General features: G+C 36.0%; 1 protein-coding gene and 1 non-coding gene across 2 annotated transcripts in view; one reads left to right on the top strand and one right to left on the bottom strand.

The window, feature by feature from the left end:
* Nucleotides 1-12,400, top strand: part of LOC103201551 (prolylcarboxypeptidase) — a 118,234-nt gene that overhangs the window by 65,122 nt on the left and 40,712 nt on the right. Inside the window, exons 3-6 of the mRNA XM_042781709.1 lie at nucleotides 1,071-1,211; nucleotides 4,137-4,238; nucleotides 10,324-10,505; nucleotides 10,744-10,901. Coding sequence (XP_042637643.1) covers nucleotides 1,071-1,211; nucleotides 4,137-4,238; nucleotides 10,324-10,505; nucleotides 10,744-10,901 — 583 coding nt within the window. The remainder of the gene's footprint in view (nucleotides 1-1,070; nucleotides 1,212-4,136; nucleotides 4,239-10,323; nucleotides 10,506-10,743; nucleotides 10,902-12,400) is intronic.
* On the bottom strand, nucleotides 295-510 carry LOC122150506. Its single transcript, XR_006163702.1, has one exon.

Raw genomic sequence — 12,400 nt, 5'->3', positions numbered from 1 at the left:
AGTTCTGTTATTCTTTCTCCATTTATTAGCTGGCATTTGATTAAACAGAGTTCTTCCTAATCAACTAGGACTGTTTAATACCCTGCAGTGCAGTTCTGTTGGAAAGGCAAATTGAGTGTCAAATTCATTTCTTTTTTATTTCCTACTTTCAAAGTATGGACTTAGTTTAATAATCACCTTAAATAGTGGCAAATTGTTTTTTTTCTTGCTTTCTTGATATAATTAGGGACTGATAGATTATCTTGAATTGAGTATTCCAGTCAACTGCAATCATTACTTTTTTTTTTTTTTTTTTTTGGTAGCAGTACTTAGTGTCCAACAGAAACCAGTCCATCTGTTAAGCAATATCTTGAGCATAAAGCTTCTCTTACTGTTGGTTGATAGATAATCATTATTCTTTTTATGTTCAAATTGTTAAAACTAGCCAGTGATAGTCCCTTGAAGTTGGCTCCTATGTCTGTTAGATGTAATTCCATTAATCACTGAGCACTTCTTGCTTCCTAGCAGAGCAAGAAGTGTAGACTCATTTGTAGCTTCTTCGTCCTACATATCAATCAGCCACTTCACTCACAAGCCCTTGTTCCTTTCAGTGCATGTTAGACACCAAAATGCTGGCACTTGAAATGCCTGTTGTCATTGGCTGAGGTGACAGTGTTTTCACTCTTCTCTTTAATTCTTGAATTTTGATACTGAACATTTGGATGATGAAAATTCAAATAGAACTGGTATCTTTATTTTAAAAAATCATGGGTTCATATTGTTATTCCCAGTTCAATTTTAACATGACTGTGTTTTAAAATAGTTACTTTAATTTTATAATTGTATCTTTTCTCTTACACTAAAAATCTTGATTGCTAATAAAAAAAAAATGATTGCCTATTTGCTTTTTATTATAATATAAAGAAAATAATTTAAAAATAACAGTATCACTATTTCTCCTAATGATAAAACCAATTTTTGTGATTATTTTTGTAGTATAGGTTGATTTTGATGGAAGAATTAATTTGATTACTTTATCTTGATTTCATTTAATTTTTTAAAATGTCTTTTTTGTTTTGTTTTTATCCTAGGTTGATCATTTTGGATTTGATGTTAATAAAACTTTTAAACAGAGGTACCTAATAGCTGATAAATACTGGAAAAAAGATGGTGGATCAATACTTTTTTACACTGGTAATGAAGGGGATATTATCTGGTTTTGCAATAATACGGTATGTACAAATTTGTGAAATTCCTCTATGGAAGCAATTTACCTTTTATTAAATAAATTTAAAAAAATGATTTGCAATATATACAATCAAGTATTATTATTTACTTAACTGTAAAATTCTTTATAGAAAAAACAAAAAGATAAACACAATAGTAGTAGAAGAATAATAAGCTCTTCACAAAAGTATAGAGATGTCCAGTGAACCTACATGTTTAACTTTAAGGCATTGCAAATTAAAAGAATGAAATAGCATTTTTGAACAATCAAATTTTAGAAGATTAAAAACAAATCCTGGCTAATTTCTGGAGTGAATGAGGCTGTGGGGAAATAAGACACTCCACTAATGGAATCATAAAGCTCCTTATAATAATGAAAAAATGAAAACAACTAAATGCCTAATGACATAGGAGTGATTAAATACGTTAAGTTGCAGTCATACAATGAAATACTTCCATCAATAATACTGTTTTGGAATAATTCACTAGCATCGAGTTGATTCCGACTCATAGTGACTCCCATTGGGTTTCCAAGGCTATAAAACTTGACGGAAATAGATTTCTTCATCTTCCTCCCACTGAGCAGTTGGTAGGTTTGAACCACCAACCTTCTGGCTAGCAGTTTTAGAATAAGCATTCTCAAATTTGAATGAGGAGTTATTTAAAGGAGGAAGAGGTTTGTACAGATTAGAATTACCAGCAGCACTTTATTATATACTACTTTCATCTGTTTGCATTCTTCACCAAGATTCTCAATTCATGTGGACTCAGGATTCTGAGGATTCTGATCCTCTTTCTTCCTCCCATCTAAAGAGCACTGTTAGAGAAGGACACATTAGTGCATGGGAAGATGGTCACAATTTATTGTTTAGATTAAAAAAAAAGTGACAAATGTATTTTTTGTTTTGTTTTTATAAAATTAGGACCCTCCTATCCCAATTAATGGTTATAGTGGGATGGTAGGATCCCAATTTTGTGAAAACAAAACACACTATCACCAAACAAATCTTCTATCTGTATCAAAAAATGACTGGGGGAGCATATACCAAAATTAACTGTAGTCATCTTGATGATAGGATTATGGATGATTTTATTATGTTATTTTTGCCTATTTGTATTTTTCAAAATTTCTATAAAAGGTATATATATATTTTAATTTCTCCTCTGAATGCTGTATTTAAAATTGAGCCCCTTATATATTCCGTCTTCCTCTCCTGCTTTGTCTTTCTCCATAGCACATATCACAAACATTCCACTTACTAACTTAATTATTTTGTTTATGATTTGTTTTGTTTATGGCCCATAAAACTACACAAGGGCATGGATTTTTTTTATTATTTATTCAGTGTTGCGTTCGCAGAGTTCAGGACTATACCTGGCTTATAATAGGTGCTCAATAAATATTTGCTAGGTGAATAAAGGAATAAAACCTAAATGAAGCCAATGCAAAATAAGAAGAAAACAATATAAGTTTGATAATCATATAGGAATGGGCGAAGATAAAGTTGTAGCTATATTTTAATTTCACTTTCCTACTAGTTTTCTTAAATTTATGAGGATAGAAAATAATATAAATAATATAGCTGTTAGTTCATAAATGTTTAGTTCCTAGAGTTATAGGTACTAAATAAATAAAAAAAAGGAACTTGGGACAGTACTGGCACATAATGTTAAATATTAATATGGACCTTTGTGGGGGAAATAAAGATATTCCTGAAATAGATGCAGGGAGTGATGAGCATGCCAGGTAAGTCAGTCAGAGGAGGGGACTGAGCTGCATGTTTCTGCAGACAAATGGCAGTGAGTGAGTAGGGCTTTAAGGGAGCAAGTGGGATCAAAACCATAATAGATAATCAAGTTAAATTCTCCATCCTAACAGGCATACTGATCTTCTAACTGTTCATTTATTTATCACAACAAAGACATTTAGAAATTCTTAGTCCTTAGAGTGTAGTAACTTACTAAGAAACAACAATGGCGCTAGGAATAGCAAATAGTTTTAATCTTCTGTGCTAAATTAAAAAAAAAAAAATACCCAAAACCTGTTGCCATCTAGTTGAATCTGACTGATAGCAATCACATAGTGTGTGGTAAAACTGTCCCAAAGCTATAAATCTTTATGGATGCAAATTACCACATCCTTCTCCCATGAAGTGGGGGGTGAACTGCTGAGCTTTCGGTTAGCAGTTGAGCACTTAACCACTGTACCATTAGGGCTCCTTGTGCTAATTTTAAGTCGAATCAATTGATACTGACTGCCCAGAATGCTTGTTGAGGATTCTTAGGCCACAGCTGAGGTGAGTGAAACAAATGCAGTGATCGCTAGTGACAGGCTATAGGTGCAGAATAAGGAGGATAATCAAAGTCCTATCCCTAAGATTGTTTATTTTGATAATTAAATGAATTAATGCATATAAAGTGCTTAGAACAGAGCCTGACACAATGTAAACCCTCAATTTAGCTGCTAGCTGCTATTTAACAAATAAAGAAAGTATGTAAATCCCCACAAGGAGTCCAGTGTGCTTATTAGTAATGTTTTTTTATGTTGTAAGTGCCTGTGAGTGGGAGGATAACATAAATATCCTCAGCAGTTTCCTAGAATATTTTGCACACAGTACAACTTGATAAAAATTTGAAGAGTATTTTAAAAATAATGTTGATTCTAGGGCTAGCATGTTAGGATAACATGCTTATTTTCAACAACAACAACAATGCTTATTCTTAAACATTTCACTCTAATCCATTATGAGATTGATGTGTAACAATGAAATAGCAATTAAATCATTTCTCTGTAGAACAAACATAAATTGTATACTTCTTAGAGATTTCTTTTTGATCTTTTTAACATCAATTTCATATGGTTTGCAAAGTAGGTTCAGTGACCTTTTTCACATCCTGATTTCATCCATGTGTCTATAAAATCTTTCTAGGGATTCATGTGGGATGTGGCTGAGGAACTGAAAGCTATGTTGGTGTTTGCTGAACATCGATACTATGGAGAGTCTCTACCCTTTGGTGCCAACTCATTCAAGGTAAGTATAGTTTTTCTTTTTTTAGTTTAAAAGTTCTCTTTAAAAATATAGAATGTATATTTTCTAATTACATTCACAACTGAGCTTTAACATGTTCTGCCTGAACTCTCAATAAATTGTGCTTAATCTTTTACTTTAATATGCAGTTTGGACAGATTGAGGATTTTTTGACTATATTATTATTATCATTTCTAATGTAATTCCCTTCTTAACTCAGTGTGACAAGGTTAGACTTAGCCAAGTAAATCTTAATCCATAACTATAGAGACAGATCTGTCCTGAAGTACAAAGCTCTCAGTGACAGGATAATATCCATACACCTAAGGGAAGACCAGTTAATACTACTATTATTCAAATTTATGTACCAACCACCAAAGCCAAAGATGAAGAAATTGAAGATCGTTACCAACTTCTGCAGTCTGAAATTGACCGAACATGCAATCAAGATATGTTAATTATCACTGGTGACTGGAATGCAAAAGTTGGAAACAAAGAAGTAGTTGGAAGATATGGACTTGGTGATAGGAATGTTGCTGGAGATCTCACGATAGAATTTTGCAAGACCAATGATTTATTCATTGCAAATACCTTTTTTCAACAGCACAAATGACAGCTATACATGTGGACTTCATCAGACAGGGTACACAGGAATCTTGCCACTACACCTGTGGCAAGAGGTGATGGAGAAGCTCAATATCTTAGCCAAAACAAGGCCAGGAGCTGACTGTGGAACAGACCATTAACTGCTCATATGCAAGTTCAAGTTGAAGCTGAAAACAATTAAAAGAAGCCCACAAGAGCCAAAATATGACTTTGATTATATCCCTTCTGAATTTAAGAGACCATCAAAAGAATAGATTTGATGCACTGAACGCCAGTGACCGAAAACCAGAGGAATTGTGGGATGACATCAAGAACATTATCCATGAAGAAAGCAAGAGGTCATTAAAAAGACAGGAAAGGAAGAAAAGACCAAAATGGATGTCAGAAGAGACTCTGAAACTAGCTCTTGAACAGAGAGTAGCTAAAGTGGATGGAAGAATCAACAGGATAAAAGAGCTGAATGGAAGATTTCAAAGAGCAGCTTGAGAAGACAAAGTCAATTATTTTAATGAAATGTGCAAAGACCTGGAGTTGAGAAACCAGAAGGGAAGAACACGCTGGGCATTTCTCAAGCTGAAAGAACTGAGCAAAAAATTTAAGCCTCAAATTGCAATATTGAAAGATTCCTTGGGCAATATGTTGAATGATGCAGGAAACATCGAAAAAAGATGGAAGGAATACAGAGAATCACAATGCCAAAAGAATTGATAGATGATCATCCATTTCAGAAGATGGCATATGATCAAGAATGAATGGTATTGAAGGAAGAAGTCAAAGCTGCACTGAAGGAATTGCTGAAAAACAAGGCTCTGGGAATCAACAGAATACCCACTGAGATGTTTCAACAAACGGATGCTGTGCTGGAGGCACTAACTCATCTATGACAAGAAGTTTGGAAGATAGCTACATGGCCAACTGACTAAGATATCCATATCTGTACCCATTCCAAAGAAAGGTGATCGGACAGAATGTGGAAATTATCGAACAATATCATTAATATCACATGCAACTAAAATCTTACTGAAGATAATTCAAAAACAGTTGCAGCAGTATATAGACAGAGAACTTCCAGAAATGCAAGCTGGATTCAGAAGGGGACATAGTACGAGGGATATCATAGCTAATGTCAGATGGATTTTGGGTCACAGCAAAGAATATCAGAAAGGTGTTTAGTTGTGTTTTATGGAATATGCAAAGGCATTCAGTTGCGTAGATCATGACAAATTGTGGATAACATTGAGAAGAATGGAGATTCCAGAACATTTAAGTGTTTTCATGAAAAACCTGTACATAGACCAGGCTGTCATTCAAACAGAACAAGCGGATACTGCATGATTTAAAATCAGGAAGGGAGTGCATCAGGGTTGTATCCTTTCACCATATTTATTCAATCTATATGCTTAACGAATAATCCAAGATGCTGGACTATATGAGGAAGAACGTGGCATCAGGATTGTGGGTTGGGGGAATGCTCATTAACAACCTGAAATACGTAGACAACACAACTTTGCTTGCTGAAAGCATTTACTGATGCAGTATGGGTTACACCTCAGTATACAGAAAACAAAAATCTTCACAGCTGAACAAATATGCAGCATGGAGAAAAGATTGAAGTTGTCAAAGACTTCATATTGGTTGGTTCTACATTCAATGCCAGTGGAAGCAGCAGTCAAGATATCAAAAGACATATTGCATTGGGCAGATCTGTTGCAAAAGACCTCTTTCAAGTGCTGAAGAGCAAAGATGTCTCCTTGAAGACTAAGATGCACCTGACCCAAGCCATGGTATTTTCAGTCACCTCCTAGGCATGTGAAAGCTGGACAATGAATAAGGAAGACCAAAGAAGAGTTGATGCTTTTGAGTTGTGGTCTTGGCAAAGAATGCTGAAAGTACTGTGGACTGCTAAAAGAACTAACAAATATGTCCTGGAAGAAGTGCAGCTGGAATGCTCCTTGGAAGCAAGAATGGCCAGACTTCATCTCACTTACTTTGGTCATGTTGTCAGAAGGGACCATTCTCTGGAGAAGGATGTCATGTTGGGAAAGTGGACGGTCAATGAAAAAGGGAAAGGTCCTTAAAAAGATAGATCAACATGGTGGCTGCAGTGATGGGCTTGGGTATAGTAGGGATTGTGAGGTTGGCACAGGACCAGGCAGTGTTTTGTTTTGCTGTACATAGAGTTGCTATGAGTCAGAGACAACTCAGTGGCACCTAACAACAATAACAACATAGAAACAGTTCAGGGACCTTTTTATTGTTTCAAAAATGTCAATAAATGATTCCATTTTATAAATTACACATTTAAATTATCATGTCTTCCACTGGAAATATATAATAAGTACTCAAATATTTGTTTTATAAGGTGTTTTCAATAAAACATAACCAATAAAATAAGGACAAATAGTCTCTATGATTCTGTGAGGCCAACTGGCCACTTGGATTCCCTTCCAGCCTTTGCTGTTCTCACAAGGAGCTTTGACCTCAGTCATAGACTCTGCACCTAATGAACTAGCAAATTTCTTTCTTAACTGGGTCACACATGTGGCACCTTTGTTATTCTGGCTATATCAATTTGTTACTTATATTGTTATTTACTTTATATTTTTCTTTAAACAGCTTACTTTTCAAACTTACTATTATCTTAAGCAATGATATTGGTAAAACCAAGGGCTTTGTGTACTAGTTACTTTTTCTAATTAACATTGAAGTAAAATGATAAGTATTAAATAAAAACATGTTGATGTCCTACCTATGATCATTTTGCATACCACCAACATACACATACACATGCTTTTGAGAAATTCTGAGCTAGAAAAACTGGGGCCAATCATTTTCTAGGCTGCCTGTTTTCAAAGGAGCTTTTATTTTTGTTCTCAAAAGTTTATAATTAAAATAAATAAAATGTGTCCTTGTGTTATAAATAGAAAGCAGAACAATTTGCTGATATTTGGCAGGCTTCATGGGAAATTCTATCCTTTTGCTTATTATCTTGCATGAATATCTAATTAGGGAGTTGATAGGTCTGAAGCCATTGGAAAGGAGTCAGCTTCTTGCAGATAGGAACATCCCCCCCCTCCCCCGGGTCCCTAGGTTTCATTTTCTGTTAGCAAAATGGAGGTAAGGGCTCTCTTTCCCTTCATGTATGTGCTCACAGAATTTGTCAGTAGCATGAAGGGTATTACAAATACTATGCAAGGATTGGGGAAAACAATTGCCTTCAAGTATACATGTTGTCATTATATGCCATCAAGTCTATTCTTACTCCTAATGCCTCTATAGAACAGAGTAAAACTGCCCTACAGAGTTTCCTAGGGGACAGTCTTTACAGGAGCAGATCACCAGGTCTTTTCTCCTGCAGAGCATCTGTTGGGTTTGAACCGCTGATCTTTAGATTAACAGCCAAGTTCTTAACCATTGTGCCACCAGGGCTCCTTCAACCGTACATAAAAAAAAAAAACCCAAAAAACCAAATTCACTGCCATCAATTCCGATTCATAGTGACCCTTCATTGGGTTTCTGAGGCTGTATCTTTACTGAAGTAAATTGCCCAGTCTTCCTTCTGAGGAGTAGCTGGTAGGTTTGAACTGCCAGCCTTCTGGTTAGCAGTCAAATGCCTTAGGCAATATGCCACCAGAGCTCCCTCAACTGTATATAGTACCAGGAAAACTGGAGTAAAGAATAGTGACAGTAAGAAAGGAGGTAAGAAGTAAGGAAGTATACACTTTGATAAAGGGAAGGCTAAATGAATAGGTGACATATGTAGAAAAGAGGTAAGATGGGAACTGTGTGATTCAGGAATGTGCCAAATGATGAAAGGAGTTAAACAAAATGGTGAAACTAAAGCATAAAGGTCAAACAGAGGATAGCCTAATATTAGTGGATAGCTGTATTATTTACCTATTGCTGCAGAACAAATTACCTCAGAATTTAGTGGCCTAAAATAGCAAAGGGAGCTCTGGTGGCATAGTGCCTAAGGAATGAGACTACTAACCAGAAGGCTAGCGGTTCAAACCCACCAGCCACTCCTCGGAAGGAAGGTTGGGCAATCTACTTACGTAGTGATACTGCCTCGGAACCCCAAGGAGGAGTCGCTGTGAGTTGGATCTGACTTGACGTCAGTGGGTTTTTTTTTTTTTTAATAGCAAAAATCATTTTATTACCTCATAGTTTCTGTGCATCAGGGATTTGGAGTAGCATAACTGGGTGGTTCTGTTTCAGGGACTCTCATGAGGTTAAAATGTCGGCTGGCACTGCAGTCATCTGAAGGCTTGATTGGGGCTGGAGGTTCCACTTCCAAAGAGACTCAGTCACATAAATGACAAACTAATGCTGAATGTTGGCAAGAGGCCTTAGTTCTCCTCCTGGACTTCTCCAAAGGCCTACTTGAGTGTCTTCATGATATGGTACTAACTTCCGCAAAGTTGGCAATCCAGGAGAACAAGAACATATGTCACCTATTCATTTAGCCTTCCTGTTATCAAAGATGTGTGCTTCCTTACTTCTTACCTCCTACTTCACTGTCACTATTCTTTATTCCAGTTTTCATGGTACTTTGTACAGTTGAGGGAGCTCTGGTGGTGTAGTGCCTAATGCATTTTTCATGTTTTTTATGACATAACCTTGGAAGTCATTCCTGCTATGTTCTGTTCATTAGAATCAAGTTACTAAGTCCAGCCTAAGTTAAAAGGGAAGGGAATTAGGTTTCACCTTTTGATAGGAGAATTGTCAAGAATTCATGAACTTACTTTAAAAACACGTCCTTAGCTTTTCTCATCTCAGCAGGTCTCTCTGTTGGAGCTATACTTCCCTACAATCCAGTAGGGAAATTGATCCCAGGCAGAGAGCTAGATGATTTTGGAACTTACTTTGTGAATTTCCCTTCTCAGGAATCAGTTTCTTAAACTGCCTGAAAGCCAAAGCCTGCAAATAGTTGCTTCGTATGGTTTCTTCCCCCCAGTCTCATAGCTGTTTATGGCAAGCAGGCAGACATGATTGTTCCAGGTTGTTGGTATCTTTCTCATGATGAAAGATGAGTTATTTTTACTGATGATTCTTACTTCAATTTTGCACAGGATTTCATTTACTTTTGTCAACCTGTTAGCCATTTTAAGTATACCAAGATCTGAAACAAGAGTATCCTATAGCAGTTGTCTTTTAAGTTTAGATTTTTTTTCCCCAGTCGTATTGCTATTAAATGTTGTTTATGTTTTTTATACTGCTTCTACAGCCTCAATACTAAATAGCATTTAGTAGAAATTACATTTGAATGCAAGATACATTATGTTGTTAAACTTAAAACCATCTTTTCATGAGCTGTTTAGATCAAAACTGCTGCTGCTTTGACTGGGCATATGAGCTCAATTGCCTAGAAATTCTATTTGGAGAAAAGCTTATCTGACTCTGGCTCTTTCCTGGATCTATGCTATGCTAAGCTGCTATTATGTACACACTTATACACATGTTCTTTGTTAATTTTCTTTAGGATTCCAGACACTTGAATTTTCTGACATCAGAACAAGCTCTGGCTGATTTTGCCGAGTTAATCAAACACTTGAGACGAACAATCCCAGGAGCTGAAAACCAACCTGTCATTGCACTAGGGGGCTCTTACGGTGGCATGCTTGCGGCATGGTTCAGGATGAAATATCCTCATTTAGTGGTTGGGTGAGTGTGTTTCTGTTGAACATGAGCCCTTCTTCATGATTGTCAAGGCAAACTTAGAGATTCATTTTGGGTAAGACATTTCCCATTCTATTATACTGAAATTTCTAGTTTCTATCTCATTAATAGGTATGTTATTTTTCTTACCATTTTTGTTCAATCTCAGTTTCAATTTTAAATTTTGGATTAGGTGAGTTACAATTTTTTTTCTCTCTCTTTCCTTGTTTTCCATACCATTTAGAGCTCTTGCAGCCTCTGCTCCTATCTGGCAGTTTGAGGATTTGGTACCATGTGGTATATTTATGGAGATTGTAACTAGAGATTTTAAGAAAAGTGGCCCATATTGTTCAGAGAATATCCGCAGATCCTGGAATACTATTAATCGACTTGCAACTACTAGTAAGTTTTAGTCAGGAGAGTGGAATTGTGTTTTTTTTTTAAAAACTATTTTCTTACCTTACACTTGTTAATTTAACACTTTCCACATTGTAAGTAAACTTTTATTAAAATATGACATACATACAGAAAAGTACAAATATAAGAAGGTATGGGTTGATGAATTTTTGCAAAGCAAATACATAATGTAACCAGTATACAGATCAAGACAGAGAATAGCAGCATCTCAGAAATCCTCTCATGCTCTTCCAGTCACTCCCTCCACTTGCACCAGTGTAATAATCATTACCCTCACTTCCAGAACTATAGATTACTTTTGCCTGTTCTTGCATTTTTTTAATAATTGAAATCATATAGTATGTATATTTTGTATCTACCATCTTTTGGTCAATACTGTATTTGTTAGATTCATTCCTTTATTTTGTTTAGCTTTAGTTTATGTATTCCCATTGCTATACAGTGTTTCATTGAACATACTACAGTCCATTCTGTTTTTAACAGACATTGGTACTCTTTTAGGTTTTGGCCATTATGCATAGTGCTACTATAAATGTCCTCATATGTGTCTGGGGAAAAAAACAAACAAACAAACTCACTGCCATCAAGTCAATTCTAACTCATAGAGACCCCCATTGGTTTACTGAAGCTATAAATCTTTATGGAAGTATATTGTGCCATCTTCCTTCTGTGGAGTGGCTAATGGGTTTGAACTACTGACTTTCTAGTTAGCAGTCAAATGCCTTATCCACTACACCACCAAAGCTCCTTCATACATGTCTAGTTGAGCATATATCTATGAGTGGAAGTGCTGGGCCAAAGGATATGTGTATGATGAACTTTGGTAGATTCTGCCAAATAGTTTTCCAAAATGATTTTACCAAAGTGCCTTCCCTCCAATAGTGTGTGGTTATTTTACGTCCTAGCTGACATTAGGCTTTTTAATTTTATCTGTTCTGGTGAGTGTGTTGTCGTGTGCCAAAATAGCAACACTATAGGACAGGATAGAACTGCCCCATAAAGTTTCCAAAGCTGTAACCTTTCTGAAAGCAGACTGCCACATATTTCTCCCTGGGTGGGTGTGTAGTTGTATGATATTATGCTTTAAATTTGCATTTGCCTGATGAGTAACAAAGTTGAGCACTTTTTCATATGTTAATTGGACATTTGAGTATTTTCTTTTGTGAAATGACTATTAAGCTTTTGCCCCCCACCTTTTTAAAAATATTTATTGTGATTTGGGTGAAAGTTTACAGAGCAAATTCACTTACTATACAGCAGCTCACATACACTTTGTCTCATGACATTGAGTGCAATTTCCTAGAGTGCAATAGCTCCCCTCCCTCTTCCTCCCCATAGGTACCTCTTCCCTGTGTCTTTCCCTCTCATGCATGCCCCACACCAAGCTTTCTCCCTGTGCCCTTCTATTCTCCCATGATTGATCTCTCCAAGGAGTGTATCTACCTAATGTAAATGTTCAGCTCATATGCCTGTCTTTTGTTTGG

Source organism: Orycteropus afer, unplaced genomic scaffold (assembly GCF_000298275.1).
Source record: "Orycteropus afer afer isolate SDZICR_OR568_19922 unplaced genomic scaffold, OryAfe1.0 scaffold00154, whole genome shotgun sequence".
NCBI classification, from domain to species: domain Eukaryota; kingdom Metazoa; phylum Chordata; class Mammalia; order Tubulidentata; family Orycteropodidae; genus Orycteropus; species Orycteropus afer.
The sequence above is the reverse complement of the archived record's forward strand: the minus strand, read 5'-3'. Positions and strand labels throughout refer to the sequence as shown.